This window comes from Giraffa tippelskirchi, chromosome 6 (genome assembly GCF_054371585.1).
Source record: "Giraffa tippelskirchi isolate mGirTip1 chromosome 6, T2T-mGirTip1v1.2.pri, whole genome shotgun sequence".
NCBI classification, from domain to species: Eukaryota; Metazoa; Chordata; class Mammalia; order Artiodactyla; family Giraffidae; genus Giraffa; species Giraffa tippelskirchi.
The window spans coordinates 89,419,271-89,436,369 of record NC_137280.1 but is presented as its reverse complement, the minus strand read 5'-3'; the positions used below and the strand labels follow the sequence as shown (position 1 = coordinate 89,436,369).

The 17,099-nt window shown below is 50.1% G+C and overlaps 1 protein-coding gene across 4 annotated transcripts; it reads right to left on the bottom strand.

The window, feature by feature from the left end:
* Window positions 1–3,197: 3,197 nt before the first annotated feature.
* Window positions 3,198–13,291, bottom strand: FARSA (phenylalanyl-tRNA synthetase subunit alpha). Of its 4 annotated transcripts, none has more exons than XM_081504441.1 (13): window positions 13,135–13,291; window positions 10,279–10,416; window positions 10,085–10,183; window positions 9,878–9,996; window positions 8,231–8,323; window positions 8,010–8,138; window positions 7,818–7,933; window positions 5,412–5,496; window positions 5,227–5,326; window positions 4,963–5,131; window positions 4,779–4,856; window positions 4,512–4,626; window positions 3,198–3,591 (listed from the first exon to the last, which is right to left on the bottom strand). In XM_081504441.1, exons 1-13 carry the CDS (start codon window positions 13,279–13,281, stop codon window positions 3,453–3,455), a joined length of 1,527 nt encoding a protein of 508 aa, XP_081360567.1. In that variant the 5' UTR covers window positions 13,282–13,291; the 3' UTR covers window positions 3,198–3,452. The 4 variants fall into 4 exon arrangements, with proteins under 4 accessions (XP_081360567.1, XP_081360568.1, XP_081360569.1 ...); XM_081504442.1 differs by having other exon boundaries at window positions 4,963–5,128; XM_081504443.1 differs by having other exon boundaries at window positions 13,140–13,291.
* Window positions 13,292–17,099: the final 3,808 nt, after the last annotated feature.

Here is a 17,099-nt window from a genome sequence, read left to right as displayed (position 1 = left end):
CACAAGGTGAGTGCCGGAATACCTTGGACCGTGTTCATTCGTATGTTTCAGTTCACTCTTCATCTGCTCAGCCCAAAGAACTCTTGCCAATAAAAAATTCTGACTTTTGCTGTCATGTGATTACGACCTACTGCACTTACTGAAAAAAGCTGATGTAATTACCACCTTGAATCAGTTATCTGCGCTCCAAAACCAGAAGCTCCTTGAAAGCATGGCGGTGCTGGCCCTTACAGAGTTGAGACGATACCTTCAATGATAATAGTAATAAGAATAATGAATAGTGACAATAGTAGTCATAATTGGCACACGAGAAAATATTTAAGAACTTGTATCCAGTATCTACACAGACTTCTTGGAACGCAGTAAGACAGAAAAAATAAAGGGGGCGGCGGGAGGGGGACGGACGATTTGAAATGTGTGCAAAGGCCCAGAGGTCTGAGCAAGCTCAGTGTGTTTAAGGAGCAGTCGGGTCTCATGGGGAGAGCAGGGATTGGGGGAAGAAGTGGGTGAAGGAGGAAGAGTTTGGTAGGGGCTGGGCTGAGTCAATGTCAAGGATTGGGACTTTGTCCCAACTGACTGCAGAGGAGGTGGGTGTTTCTTATGCTTTGTATCATATATGCTTCACCTTCACTTGTTTTTACTTTTTACATGGCTTCTACCCCTCCCTTCATTTCTGTATTTATGTCACAGTGTCCACGAGGGGAAGACAGCTGGAATCCCCCCCGCCCCCCCCAAACACACACTTATGCTCAGCCCTTCTGTTCAGGGCTCTGTCCCTGGCCACACATACTAGACCACACCCCCTTTACACCTGTTCTGGAGAGCCCGAGGGGTTTGAATCTGGGCTGTCTCTTACCAATAACAGGGGTGATCATTAAACTGCCACTCACTCACAAAACTCATTTTTGTCTACTACCAAGGTGATAAAATCTGAAACATGAGACTATTTGTAAGGGTTTCAGGGGTAAACATCTGGAACATATTCAGAGTTTAGTGAACAGTAGCTAACATTAGTATCCTGTGGCAGAGCTACAAGATGTTATATCTTCCTGCAGCATCAGATTTGAAGATTCGAGGATTATCTATGGAGAAAAATCTCATACTTAACTTCTAAACATACACACACATGCGCACACAAACACAAGGACCAAACCAAAACAAAGGCAACACAGGGACTTCCCTGGTGGTCCGGTGGCTGAGACTCCAAGCTTCCACTTCAGGGGACACGGGTTTGACGGTTTGACCCCTGGTTGGGGAACTAACATCCTGCACATGGCCAAAAATTAAGAAAACAAAACAAAGGCAACACGGAAGGTGCAGGATGATTTTTATGGTGCACAGTTTGTGTAACTTTTTTGAAAACATGCAAAATGAAACCACGTCTTGTTAAAGTAACATGTAAATAGCAAAAGTTTAAAAGCACAAGAGAATGATAAATACCAAATTCAGGAAGGGGCAATCTTAGTGGGGTGGGGGGCAAAACAAACTAGGACAAGCTCATACGGTCTTCAAAACATTAGTCACAGAGATCTAAGAAGTGAAAGATCCAGTGCAAATATCTGTTCAGATTCAAAAGAACTAGGGGTGGATTCTTGGGTGTTTATTATGCTTTGTATTATATACGTTTCATCTTCACTAACCTTTAGTTTTTACATGGCTTCTACTCTTCCCTCCATTTCTGTATTTATCTGTTCATCCAGATAACACACAGTGTCAGTTCTTAAAAGCAGGGACCTGAAACAACTTTGCTCACTGCTGGCACTTAAAGAGATGCACCTTTATTGAATTAAGAAATATTTTTCTGTATGACTAGATTATTTACTTTGAAATGTAACATTTGAGTGAGGAGCCCTTGTAAGATTGGTGGCCACAGGCCCTGAGACCAAAAAGAAGCCTGCTGACTGCTAACTGCACTGGGCATAAGAGTGACCTCATGGTTACATAAGAAACCGTCCATGTTTTCAAAAGCGCGCTGCTCTGGGGTGGGTGACAAGATCGCTGGGATTTCCTGGTCTAGTGGCACATAGAATCTTAGTTCCCTGACCAGGGCTCTAACCTGCACCCCCTGAACTGGAAGCCTGGTCTTAACCACTGGACCACCAGGGAAATCCTGGGATTTGCTTTGAAATATTTCCACAGAAACAGGTGTGCTCACTAGTCAGTTTGAGTGGTAGGCTCATGGAACTATCCTACTCACTCATGTTTCTATTCTGGGCTCATCTGAAATCCTTAGGAGATTTTTTCTTTTTTTTTAAAGAGTAGCTTTTTAGGGGGAGGACAAAGGAACACAGGGGACTTTTAGGGCAGTGAAATTTGTGAAACATTAGGATATCATAATACAGGTCATCATGCGTTCGTGCTTAGTCACTATCGTGTCTGACCCTGTGACCCTTTGGACTGTAGCCCACAAGTCTCCTCTGCAGGAGATTTCTCCAGGCAAGAATACTGGAGTGGGTTGCCATTTCCTCCTCCAGATCTTCCCGACCCAGGGATTGAACCTGCATTCCTGCATTGGCAAGAAAATGGATTCTTTACCAATGAGCCACCAGGGAAGCCCACATGTCATCATACATTTATCCAAACCCACATACAACATGCGGAGTCAACCGAAATGTAAACTATGGCCCGTGGGTGATTACGATGCATCAAAGCAGGGGGTTTATGAGAAATCTCTGTACCTGTCACTCAATTTTGCTATGAACCTAAAACTAAACTGCTCTTTAACAACAAAAAGCAGTTTCAAAGGCTCAGCTTGGGGCTTCCCTGGTGTTCCAGTGGTTAAGAACCTGTCTTCCAATGCAGGGGACCTAGGTTCAATCCCTGGTCAGGAATCCTACATGCCATGGGGCAAGTAAACCCTTAGGCTACGATAAAGACTCAGCACAGCCAAAAATAAGTAAATAAGGCTATCCACCCCATCCCACCAATACTTGACTCCCAGCTGGTGGGAATCCTGGCTCCCAGGGCCCCAACACCACCCTGGCCTCCCCTTCCACAGGGGTAGAGGGTTCTGTTCCCTTCACCTAGAAGAGACCTGGCACTAGGAAGTAAATCAGTGAATGCTTGATGGAGCCAGTCTTCCCTGGCGGAGATCTGGCTCAGGCTGGCCAGGAGGTCCCCAGGATCGAAGACCTCCAACCCACTGTGTCTTACACCCGGGGCTCCAGCACCTTCCACCCCTAAGGAAAGGCACCAGATGAGGGCACGTGCCCACTTTATTAGCCAACAGCTGGCCTGCAGGGCTCCCCAAGGCCCACCCTCACAGGTGGACAACAGAATGAACCTGCTACCCGCTCCCCTGTCCCCGGGACCCTGGGGCTGATCAGAAGAGGAGATACCAGGGGCAGGGGGATGGGCCTCACAGAGGCCTCATAAATACAAGGGGGTCACTGGCAGGGATGCAAGGGGGCAGCAGGGTCTTGGGGAAGGTAGCCTATTGGGGGCGGCTCATGTCACGCGGCCTCTTGTGTGGAAGCAGGCCCCTGCTCGGCGTCCAGGCGGCACAGGGGACTGTCGTATACCATCTGAAGGTTCACTTTGTGGCCCACCAGCTCCCGGATATTGTTGATGCCGTATTTGATCATCGTCGGGCTTGGAGGGGCAGGGGCGGGGACACGGTTTAACACAAGGTCAGGTCATGCTCTCTTCTGATCAGAACTTCTCTTGCCACCTTCCCTGGAATAAAAGCCCCAGCCCTCCCTGGGGCTCAAAAGGCCCCACACCATCTGCCCTGTCACCTCCCTTACCCCTATCTCTTCCCACTCTCCCCTTCACTCACTCCCTCCCACCAGTCACATTGGCCTCAATGTTCTCCATACACAGCAGGCCTGCTCCAGCCTCAGGGCCTTTGCACTGGCTATTCCCTCTGCCTGGACCACCCTTCCCCAGATATCTTCACAGCTTACCAATTCAGCCACCTCCATTCGTTGCTCAGATGTCACCTCCTCCAAGAGGCCTTCCCTGACATCTCCTTGGCTCTCCCTGCTGTGTTTCTACTCTAACGTTACTTCTGATGTTGTGATTGTTTGGTCGCTCAATCATGTTCAACCCTTTTGTGACTCCATGGACTGTAGCCCACCAGGCTCCTCTGCCCATGAGATTTCCCAGGAAAGAATACTGGAGTGGGTTGCCATTTCCTTCTCCAGGGGATTGTCTCGACCCAGGGATTGAATCTGAGTCTCCCATGTCTCTTCCACTGGCAGGCTGATTCTTTACCACTGAGCCACCAGGGAAGCCCCATAACACTGCTTTTGGACATACTCTAAGCTTTATTTGTTGAATTTACTTATTTATCTTAGCAATTCTCATCCTCCTTGGTCCACTAGCACCCCAGCTTCACAAAGGCAGAGATGTGTGTTGTAATCACAGCACAGAATGAGCATACAGCAGGTGCTCACTAAGGATTTCTCAAATGAATGAATCAATGGAGGGGGCTGCAAGTTTACAGGTCCCCATGCCTGACAAGTCACCTGAGTGAGGCAGCCAACACCCTAAGTGGCTTGGGTACTCACCGCTCCAAGGAGAGACCCCAAGCAATGACCGACACATTCTCAGGGAGCCCCATGGGCAGCAGCATCTCAGGGCGGAAGATCCCAGAGTTTCCAACCTCCACCCACTTCTTCAGACCTGAGGCAGGAACACAATGGGGTAGCTCGTGTGGGTGATACTGGGCATGGCAATGAGCTCAGGAGGTGGGGTCCTCAGGAATAGGGACCTGGGCTGAGCCGTGGGCAGCCCAAGACCTCCCTCCCTGCCCCAGTACTGGGTTCCAGCCTGACCTTGGTGGTAGCTGAATACTTCCATGCTGGGCTCAGTGTAAGGGTTGTAAGCTGGCTTGAAACGCAACTGGGTGATACCTGGGTGGGGAGGCAGGCGAACAAGAGTTGGGGGGAGAATCGGGCTGATGACCAAGGCATCTTCCTGTTACCCACCAACACCGCCCACTCTGGCCCGCCTGCTCACCCAGCTTGGTGAAGAACTCCCGCAGGACACCCATGAGGTGGCCTAGCGTGAGGCCATGGTCGGCCACAACGCCCTCGATCTGGTGGAACTCGGCCAGGTGAGTGGCATCCAGGGTCTCATTCCGGAACACTCGATCGATGGAGAAGTATTTGGCCGGAGTAAAGGGCTTCTGGGGGTGACAGGCAGGCCAGGCCCAGGCATGGGTGAGGAGATCGGTATGATAGCCCAGCCCCTCCCTCCAATGCTGCCGGAGCCTGGCCACACCTTCTGGGCCAGGCGGTAGAGGGCGCGGGCGCTGGCTGCCGTGGTGTGTGTGCGCAGCAGGTTTTTCCGAGCCTCGTCCAGTTTCCAGTTGTATTTGTACCTTCAGGGGGACATGCAAGGAAGTCCATGATGCAGCTCTCGGTCCCCAGCCTCTTCCCCACCCCAAAGTCCTGGTCCTCCCTTACCCCTGTGAGCCATAGCCGCCCTGAGAGTGGGTCCGCTTCACGCGGTGGACATAGTCCATTGGGAGTTGCTGGGCCTGGGCTGGATCTGGGCAGGACAGAGCAACATCTGGTCAGTCAAGGAGCATTTCTTGGGACTTTCCTGGTGGTCCAGTCGTTAAGATTCCGAGCTCCCAATGCATGGGGGGCCTGGGTTCAATCCCTGGTCAGGGAACTAAATCCCACCTGCCACAACTAAAAATCCTACATGCCGCAGTTAAGACCTGGCGCAGCCAAATAAATAAATAATGAGCATTACTCAAATAGCCACCACAAGGAAAACAGACAGTGACTTAGGCAGCTCCCTCTCTTGCCCTCTGTAACTGCCAGAGGGCACCTGGGAACACCTGAGGCACTCACTCATACCCCTCCTCTGCCAGAACCTTCCCTGGTCCTGCTGCCTCCCTTTTTTTTTCTGGCTATGCTGCAGGGCTTGTGGGACTTAGTTCTCTAATTCAGGTATTGAACCCGTGCCCATGGCAGTGACAGCACAGAGTGCGAACCATTGGACCACCAGAGAATTCCCTCCTCCCACTCCTAACTGATCACTTCCTCCAGCCACAGGGCTTCCCTGCTGATCTATGAGCACATCGGACATGTGCCAGCCTCAGGGCCTTTGCACTGGCCATTCCCTTTGCCTGGAACTTTCCTTCCCCAGATGTAGCTCCCACCCTCACCTCCTTCTATCTTTGCTTAAGCAGCCTTCAAAAAAAAAAATTGGGGGTCATGCTGTACGGCATATGAGATCTTAGTTCCCCTACCAGGGATTGAACTCACGCCCCCTGCATTAGTGTACAAAGTCTTAACCAACATACTTCCAAAGAAGTCCAAATCCTAGCAGCCTTTATTTTAAATCGACTGTGTACACCCTCCAACACAATGTCAGTTCCCCCATCTCATTTACTGCCATCTTGCATCGCCATGTTTACAGCTTCTTGTTGTTTAGTCACTAAGTCATGTCTGACTCTTCTTGACCCCATAGACTGTCCATGGGATTTTCCAGGCAAGAATATTGGAGTAGGTTGCCATTTCCTTACTCAAGATTTAAGGCACATCTTGCCCAACGAGGACATGAGGGTCTCCTCAGGGCAAGGACTTCTGTCTCATTTGTGGCTGTGACCCAGATGTTTAACAGAGAAGTCAATGCACAGGAGCTTGGTGACCCTATGCCACATGAATGTGCAAATTCTTATGATTCCTTTCCTGAAATACAATTTTACTGTACCCAAAAAGCCATACATCCATTCCCAGCTCCACCTCTTACAAGCTGTGACCCTGGGCAAGTGATGTTTCCTCTCTAGGCCCCAGTTTCCTCATCTGCAAAAGGGGGCTGACAGTCTACTTCCTGTAGTTGGTAGGAAGATTAGGAGAGTGGCAGCTCAGTAAGTTTTGTTTTAAATAGTTTTTCTGGCTGTAGTGCAAGGCACGTTGCAAATTCCCTGACCAGGGATCGAACCCACACCCCCTGTGGTGGAAGTCTGGAAACTTTAACCACTGGACCACTATGGATGCCCTCGGTAAGTTCTGGATGCCATGACAATGACAATGACATTTTGCTCCTGGCTGGATAACAGGCACACAACAGCCTTGTCTGCCCTCCTGGTGGTAGGGAGACAATGACTATTTTGGAAAGTCATGCAATTTCAGAGAGCACTGAGGACTGTGGAAGAAAGAAATGGGAACCAAAGTTGAAGACTAGCAGTGAGGAGCTTTTTAGAGCTTGGCTGGAGAGGGGAACTTCCCTGGTGGTCCAGTAGTTAGGACTCCACGCTCCTAATGCAGGAGGCCCAGGTTCGATCTCTGGTGAGGGAACTCTATCCTGCATGCCGCAATGAAGATCCCATGTGCTGCAACTAAGACGTGATGGAGGGATTTCCCAGGTGGTCCAGTGGCTAAGACTTTGTGCTCCCAAAGCAGGGGGCCTGGGTTCAATCCCCAGTCAGGGAACTAGATCCCACATGCTGCAAAAAGACTGAAGATCCCACGTGTCACAACTAAGACCCAGCACAGCCAAATAATTAAAAAAAAAAAAAGACCCGGTGTAGCCAAATTAAAAAAAAAAAAAGGAACCTGGGGGGACAAGGGCATGTCAGTGGGGGCCTCTCTGAGGTGACATGTGAGCAGAGATTTGATACCAGAGGCGGCCATGAAGACCTGGGAGAAGACACTTCTCGGCAGAAGGCACAGCAAAGGCCCTGAGGTGAGAGGAGGGGAGGTGGAAGATCACAGAAGTTGACAACAGTAGCTCACACAGGCTTTGCTGGCCACCCTGAGGAGGATGGAGTTTATCCTATAAGATGGTAGGCTGCCCTGAAAGGCTCTGCCCAGGCCCGGCCCCTTGGGTGGCATGGGGCAGCAGGGCCCACCCACCTCGCAGGAAGAAGGTGTCATGCTGGTCGCGTGCCGGGTGCTGCTGGGGCTGAAAGAGTGCATCGAAGTTCCAGAAGGAGCTCTCAATGTAATTGTCAGTCGGCATCTCGGTGAACCTGGTAGGAGACGCAGCCTGACTGCCCTGCCTGTGCCCCAGGACTGGGCTGGCCCCGCCCCCAGGCCAGTGCTCACCCCATCTCCAGGAAGATCTGCCGGAACTGGGAGCGGACCTTGAGCAGCGGGTGCAGGTGGCCACTGTCGGGGAGGACGCCGTGGGCCGAGAAATTGTAGGGCTTGAAGGGCCGGTCCCGCCAGGAGCCGCTATGGGGGGCATGGTGCAAGGTACGAGGGCATGGTGGGGGCTGCCTACCACCCTCCCCCAACCAGTCCCCAACCCTGGGGCTGCTCCCTACCTGGAGATCATCTCTGGGCTCAGCTCTGTTTCCTGCTTGGAGATGCTGGTGCTGAAGGCACTACCTTTGCTCACCCAGTAGGTCTTCAGGGTCCTGAGGCCGGGGGAGATCGCTGTTACCTCCTTCAAGTCATCTCCCTTGATCCCCCCATCTGATGCTGACCCCCACATCACCCACCAAGTAACTCTGCTGCATTTTCTTCCTGACACTTACTGTCTCCTGAAACCCTTATTTGGCCCCAACTACATCCCTACGATCATGCATGTACTCACTCAACAAACATTTATTGAGAACCTACTGTGTGCCAGGGCCTGTTCAAGGCACTAACCATAGAGCTATGAGTGATAATAATAGGTCAAATTTACCTATTTATTAATTTTCTCGCTGTACTATGTGGCATGGGGGAATCTTAGCTCCCCGACCGGGGATCAAATTCATGCCCCCTACAGTGGAAGCATGGATTCTTAACAAAGACCACCAGGGAAGGTGAAGTCATTCAGTCATGTCCGACTCTTTGCAACCCCATGGACTGTAGCGTACCAGGCTCCTCCGTCCATGGGATTTTCCACACAAGAGTACTGGAGTGGGTTGCCATTTCCTTCTCCAGGGGATCTTCCCAACCCTGGATCGAACCCAGGTCTCCCACACTGCAGGAGGATTCTTTACCAGCTGAGCCACCAGAGAAATGTCCTTTTTAAAAATGAAAAACTAAAACAAAAACTTTTTTGTCTTGCTGCATGGCATCGGAATCTTAATTCCCTGACCAGGGATCGAACCCATGCCTCCTGCACTGGAAGCCTAGGAATCTTAAGCACTGCACTGCCAGGGAAGTCCCCCTCATAGGTCAAATTTAGAGAGCTTATTCTACACTAGGCTCTGTTCTATAAAGTCACCCCATAACCATGTGTGAAAAGGGGCCGTTTCACATATGTGTAACCAGAGGCCTGGAAAGATCAGGTGACTTGGTCAAGGTCACAGCTAACATATGGCAGAGCTGGGAGGTGAATCGGGCAGCCCCACTCCAGACTGCGTTCTTGTAACTGCTGCATCAGCTACATCTGCTCGAGGAGACATCGGCCCTGTGACGGCAGAGCCCCCAGCCCGTACAAGTCCGACAGTGCTGGCACTTCCCTGGCCACCCAGTGGTTACAACTCCACTCTTCCAACGCAGGGGGCATGGCTCTGGTTCTTGGTCAGGGAACTGAGATCCCATACGCTGTGCGGCACAGCCATAGACCAGTAAATAAACAAATATTTAAATCCCAGGCAGTGCTTAGGACAGTAGAGAAACTAAACAGGGACGGCAAAAGGGCTGGAGACCAGGAGTGTGGAACTTTTATAGAAGCCTAAGGGAGGAAAGGGTGTCAGGGTGGTGGCCTCTCTAAGCTGACATGGGAACAGAGATGTGATGTCAGAACTTGCCTTGAAGAACAGTGAGAGGATCTTTCTGGGCAGAAGCACAGCATAGGTAAAGGCCCTGTCGGGCCACGAGTGTGGCAAGTGTACTTGACTACCCCAGTGTAAAGGGGGGCAGAGAGAAGCCTGATAGCACACCGGCCCAGTATGGGCAGAAAGCCTCTATCCCCTCCCCCACTCCAGGACCAGGCAGGTGACCCAGGTGTGAGCCTAGGGGTGGCACCCACTCACACTTCTGTCAGCAGCTTCCGCTTCCGGAGCTCACTCCGCTCCTTTTCTCCCAGCTTCTCAGCCTGCCCAGCCCGGACCAGCTGGAGCCGGCGCTGCACCTCATCCTCCACGCTGTCCACCTGCCACAGGGATGGGTGTGAGAGACCCTGAGGGCCAGGGACCCACCTGCCCAACCACCTGGCCCCCTGCCCTCCAGCAGCAACTCACCACTCGGAACACCCGGGGCCCGTCAGCAGCACTCTTGTCCACCCGGATCCACTTGTTGGACATCGCCTTGCTGAAGCCCACCTTGCCAGTGGGCAGTCGCTGGGGGAACAAGGCTGCAGTGAGAGAGGCACGGGCACGAGGGCTGCCGTCACCCCAACACACCTCCTGAGGCCCTTGCCCCCTCAGGCTCCTACCATGAGCTCGCTCTGGGGCAGGCCCTCTGGGGGGATGCTGTGAAACACCCGGGCCTCGTGGCTGCCCTCCTGGGCAATCTCCTCACCCTCAGCAGTAAGTTCCCAGCGCTTGGTGGAGCGCAGCTCAGTCTCGATGATCTGTAGAAAAATAGGGATGCACGGCAGGGACAGGGCTCAGATCCAGGCACCCCCTTGCCACAGCACTGAGGGTGCACGGCCTCTGAAGCCAGCTTCACATCCCAGCTGTACTACTCCCGAGCAAAGTGATCTGCCCTTGCTGAGTCTCGGTTGATCTTTTGTGACATGAGAATAATGACAAAAGTGATTCACACCTCCGAGAGCAGGGTAGAGTACTAAGGGTATTACCTGCCTGAAAAAGAACAAATTGCATCACCTAAAAAAAAAAAAATAAAGTACTTATTTATTCAACTGTGCTGGGTCTTAGTTGCAGCACACAGCATTTTCGTGCTGCATGTGTGTGTGTCAGCTCTTTGTGACCCCATAGACAGTAGCCTGCCAGGCTCCTCTGTCCATGGGCTTCTCCAGGCAAGAATACTGGAGTGGGTTGCTATTTCCTCCTCCAGGGGATCTTCCCGACCTAGGGATCAAACCTGCCTCTCCTGTGTCTCCTGCATTGGCAGGTGGGTTCTTTACCACCAGTACCACCTGGAAGTCCTTCCTTGTGGTATGCGGCATCTTTTAGTTTCAGCATGTGGGACCTAGGTCCTTGACCAGGGATCGAACCCAGGTGCCCTGAATTGGGAGCATGGAGTCTTAGCCACTGGACCACCACTTTTGAATCTTGGAAAGATTTTTGAAGTCTCAGGTGAAATGATTTATGTGTTTGCATCTCAGTACTCAGATGTCAGAGAAAAACCCCAGGGATCCACATTACACACAGAAACCCTAGGCTCCCATGTCATTCTAATTTCTAGGTCTGCTCCTCACCTACTGTGTGGCCTTGCTGAAAACTGCTTAACCTCCCTGAGCAAAATTTCTTATACATGACAGAAAGGTGTGGTGGGCTTTAGCTCAGAGAGTTGTTTTGAGGTGTAACTAAACAGAAAAGATGCAGAGGACTTCCCTGGTAGTCCAGTGGTTAAGAGTCAAGCTCCCAGTGCAGGGGGCACAAGTTCAATCCCTAATCCAGGAACTAAGATCCCACATGCCGCCCACTGGGGCCAAATAAACAAAAAACAAAGAAAGGATGCAGAGCACTTAGTATGCAGCAAGTGCTGTATAAACCTAACTACTACTATATATTAATATCATCATCATTCTTACAATGAACCACATTAAACTGCCACTGCTTAACCCTCTGTAGCCTACACAAATGTCAGTTTCATATCAATCAAGGTACTGTCATCCCACACACCATAGCTTCACTCCCTTTCTGCACTCAGGCTCTGCAGCCTGGGTGCCTAATTTCAAATCCAGGTTTGCCTGTTCCTTCTGGTGACACTGATTAAGATTCTGACCAATGCTTAGAAGCTGTCCCATCTTCAACCTGGGAATAAATAAGTTACATCTTACGTATAGCCTTGTTTGTTTGTTCAGTTACTAAGTTGTGTCTGACTCTTTTGTGACCACATGGACTTAGCCCGCCAGGCTCCTCTGTCCATGGGAATTCCCAGGCAAGAATACTGGATGGATTACTATTTCCGTCTCCACATACCCTCTTACTCTTATGTAAATCTAAGGTTATGTCAAAGATTGAATGAAAAATAAACCTGAAGTCAGGGACTTCCCTGGTGGTCCACTGGTTAAGAATCTGCCTTGCAGTGCAGGGACCACGAATTCAATCCCTGAAATTCATTCCCTGGTCAGAGAAGTAAGATCCCATATGTCTCAAAACAAGTAAGCTCAAGGGCTACAACTATAGAGTCCATAGGCCACAAGGAAAGATCCCACATGCAGCAACTAAGACCCGACTCAGCCAAAAAAAAGCTGAGGCCAGAAAGGGCACATTATATGATTTTGATGAAAAAACAGTCCAGCTATGTTTTCTGAGTCCTAGCCTCATGGATCAAGGCTGCTGGGTGGCCCAGGGTTCCATCAGCATCCTCTCCTTCTGGATTCATCACCCTTCACTTGATCAAGTCAGAAGGCTGGGTTTCATTCTGGCTCTCCCTACCTTGCCATAAACCCAATTTCATTCCTTCACCTGAATCCCTTCTCCAGTCCAGCTACCTCCCTACAGCCAGGGAACAGTCCTTCTAGTTTGGGGATATCCCAGTCACTCCCCTTGTCCCCTTGCCTCCCGTCCTGCCCCTGCCAAGACAGATGTAGGCAGTAAGCACGTCTGACTGGTTCCAGCTCCTACCATGGCCCCCTAGTACCTCCGTGAGATAAAGACCTAGAAGGCCTTGCAAAATCTGGCTCTGCTGTGTCACTCTCACCACCTGTCCCCCACTCCCACCCCATTGATCCCTCAAGTGCCATCCATGGCTTTTGTACTCAGTGCAGAAATCGGATTCAGCTGTCATCTCCTTTGGGATGCTCTCCCTGATCCTCAAGGCTGTGGCAGTTAACACCTCTGAATTCCCTGTGCTTCCTCCATCACTCCGGTCACTTGAATATATCCATCACACCGCAACCTGCGCGAAGGTAGCGACTGCGTCTTTCTCGTCCCCCATCCTCCTCCCCACCCCCTCAATGCCTCAATGGACATTTACTGCACGAGAGCGTCCGCGCGCCTGGGTCTTTTCTGACTCCCCGCCTGCGCACTCTGGGCTGGACACGGATACAATCACCCCTAACCAGGGCTCAGAGAATCTGATCTGGAGGCAGAGCCCTCCTGGCGAAGGAACTGCAGATGCAAAAGCGAGGAAGCCCAGCATCACCTGCCCGGCTCACCTCACCCAGCGCCTGCAGGCTCTTCACGGCGCCCACCACAGTCTGGTGCTCCACGCCCAGCTCGGTCGCCAGTTCGGCGCTGTCCAGGCCGCCATCGGCCGTCTCCAGCCGCCGCAGCAGCACCTCCGCCACCGGACCGTCCGCCATGGTTGCTCCCAGGGCGCTCCGCGTGTCCCTGCCGGCAACCAGAACCACCGGAACCGGAATCGGCCCCGGGGATTGGGGGGGGGGGGGGGCGCGCGCTTGCGTCGCCATCTTGAGTGTGGCGAACAATGTTGCAGGGCTCGGGATGCCGCCATTTTGAGTGTGTCACAAGGACTACAGAGGGGTTACGGACCCCCTAGTGGAGTCTGGTTGACCAGAGAGGTCAAATTAATGCCCTCAAAGACAGACTCACAGCATTGTTTTAAACTTCACACAGCTCCACCTGCAGTGGGCTGTGTGACCTTGGACTTCTCTCTCTGGGCCTGAGACAGTCCGCCCTTGGAATTCTTTCTTACCCCACAGGAGGGCTCTGGGTGGTGGACTCCAGACATAGTCAAACTGCTGATGTAAACTACTTCCAAATTTTCAAAGGGAGACTGGGTAGGGACCAACCCTACAAAAACAGGGAGAAGACTAGCTATTGTCAAAGTAGCTGCTAACCTGTATGGTCATTCTCCCCTGTGCCCAGGCCAGTGCTAAGCGCTTCAGGTGTCTTATTTCACTTTCCTCCAAACTGTGTGCTGTACATACCGATATAATCTACATTTCACTGATGAAAACTGAAGCTGGGTGATACGCTTTGCCCAAGGGTTCAGCAAGGAATTGGTGGAGAGAGCGTCAGAAATCATAAACTCTCCAGAGCCTGCTCTCCTTCCCCCACACCCCTACTCTGAGAAGATCAATGTCAGGGAAATCATTTGTAGTGCAGATCAGTGCTGTCCTATAGAAACACAATTCAAGATACTGGGAATTCCCTGGTGGTCCAGTGGTTAGGGGGTCTGACTTGGTGGCGCAGACAGTAAAGAATCTGCTGCAATGCAGGAAATCTGGGTTCAATTCCTGGATCAGGATGAGCCCCTGGAGAAGGAAATGGCAACCCACTCCATAGTCTTGCCTGGAGAATTCCATGGACAGGAGCCTGATGCGGTACAGTCCACATGGTCGCAAAGAGTCAGACCCTACTGAGGGATTAATGGTTTCACTTTCCAGTGGTTAGGACTCCACAATTCCACTGCAGAATGCATGGGTTTGATCCCTGGTTGGCATGCCTTGGGCCTGGCCAAAACAATGTAACTTGAGATACAAATATAGTTTTATCCTTTCTAATTATCGATGTTTAAAACAAAAGGGGTCAGGACTTCCCTCGTAGTCCAGTGGTTAAGAATCTGCCTGCCAGTACAGGGACATCTCTGGTCTGGGAAGATTTCACATGCTGAAGAGCAGCTAAATCCTTTGTGCTGCAACTACTGAAGCTCATGTGCTCTGGAGCCAGTGTACCACAACTACTGAACCTGTGTGCTCTAGAGCCCATGCTCCACAACAAGAGAAGCCACTGCAACAAGAAGCCCACGTGCTGTAACTAGAGAGTAGCCCCAGTTCCTTGAAACCAGAGAAAGCCTGTGTGCCACAAGGTAGATCCAGCACAGCCAAAAATAAATAAAAACTTTTAAATACAAAATTAAAGGGGGGTGGTATTAATTTGAGGAATTTATAGAACTTGAGATGTCCAAATTTTCACTTCAATACTTAATACTAGTGAAATATTTTACATTCTTTTTTTTCACACTAAGTCTTTAAATTCTGATGTATATTTTACACTTACAGCTCATCTCAGTTCAGAGCAGCTACATTTCAAAAGGCAATAGTCACATGTGGCTATAGTCAATAGTTGAGACTACGTTAGGCAGGTGCTAGTCTAAGCAGCATGCATTTATTCATTTGTTGTTGTTTAGTGGCTCAGTTGTGTCCGACTTTTTGTGACCTCCCCCCGCCCCCCGTCCATGGAACTCACCTGGCTCCTCTGTCCATGGAATTTCCCAGGTAAGAATACTGGACTGGGTTGCCATTTCCTTCTGCTGGAGATCTTCCCATCTCCAGCACTGACAGGTGGATTCTTCACCACTGGACCACCTGAGAAGCCCTATTTACTCATTCAGCCATCACATTAAGCCTGGAAAGTGGGGTTACTAATATCCCCCAGTTCTGGACGTATAGTGAGGTCATGACAAAAATTCAGAATGCATTCCTCAAAGTCTCATTTTAGTTTCAAAGCACTTCCCCCAGGACTTCCCTGGTGGCCCAGTGGTTAAGAATTCACCTGCCAACTCAATACCAGAAAAACAAACGACCCAGTCAAAAACTGGGGAAAAGACCTAAACAGACATTTCTCCAAAGAAGACATACTAACAATCACACGAAAAGATGCTCAACATAGCTAATTATTAGAGAAATGCAAATCAAAACTACGAGATACCACCTCACACCAGTCAGAATGGCCATCATCAAAAAGTCTACAAGCAATAAATGCTGGAGAGGGTGTGTAAAAAAGGGAATGCTCTTGTACTGTTGGTGGAAATAAGTAAACTGATACAGCCACTATGGAAGACAGTATGGAGATGCCTTAAAAAACTAGAAATAAAACCACCATATGACCCAGCAGTCCCATTGCTAAGCATATAACCCTAGGAAACCAGGGATGAAAAAGACACATGTATCCCATTGTTCACTGCAGCATTATTTACAATGGTTAGAACATGGAAGCAACCTAGATGTCCATCGACAGATGAATGGATAAATAAGTTGTGGTATATATACACAATGGAATATTACTCAGCCATAAAAAGGAATGCACTTGAGTCAGTTCTGATGAGATGGATGAACCTAGAACCTATTATACAGAGTGAAGTGAGTCAGAAAGACAAAGATAAATATTGTATTCTAACACACATATACAGAATATAGAAAAATGGTACTGAAGAATTTATTCACAGGGCAACAATGGAGAAACAGACATCGAGAATAGACTTATGGACATGGGGAGAGGGGAGGAGAGGGTGAGATGTATGGAAAGAGTAACATGGAAACTTACATTACCACATGTAAAATAGATAGCCAACAGGAATTTGCTGTATGGCTCAGGAAACTCAAACAAGGGCTCTGTATCAACCTAGACGGGTGGGATGGGGAGGGAAATGGGAGGGAGGTTCAAAAGGGAGGGGATATGTGTATACCTATGGCTGATTCATGTTGAGGTTTGACAGACAACAAAATTCTGCAAAGCAATTATTCTTCAATTAACAAAAAATAGAATTCACCTGTCAATGTTGGGGGACCAGGGTTCAACTCCTGGTTTGGGAAGATTCCACATACTGCAGAGTAACTAAGCCCTTGCACCCTAGAGGCCCTGCTCTGCAACAAGAGAAGCCAGCACAAGAAGCCTGCCCACCACAACTAGAGAGTAGTCCCTGCTCACCACAACTTGAGAAGCAACCCCACCCCCACCCCCGCAAAGATATGAAGACTCTGTATTGCCAAAAAAAAAAAGCACTTTTTCCATTTTTGCTTTTTAATTCTAGCAAGAGTCCTTCTTCCCTTCCTTCTGTCACATATCAGGTAGTTTGTTTTTTTTTTAACATCAAGTAGGTTTTAAGTCTGTTCTGTGCTTGATGCTATAGGAGACATTGTGGAATGGTGAGGTGAACACGACAGACACAGATTCTACTGTCCAAAAGGAAGTACCAAGCCCGTGTGTCCATGAAACATGGTGGGAGAGAAGGAAGGTGGGAGGAACGTCAGTGCAAAGCCTAGCGTGGTCATCGCAGACTTGGTGGGTGTGGGCTTCATCAGCGAGGACTACTTTGGGCTATACGCCATACTGTTTTGGAGAAGGAGTAGAACCCCAACTTCAAAACTCGTCATACCTCCCTTTCCGAGTCCCCACCACTGGAAGGGAAGCACCCCCACCCCATCCTTTTGCCAGA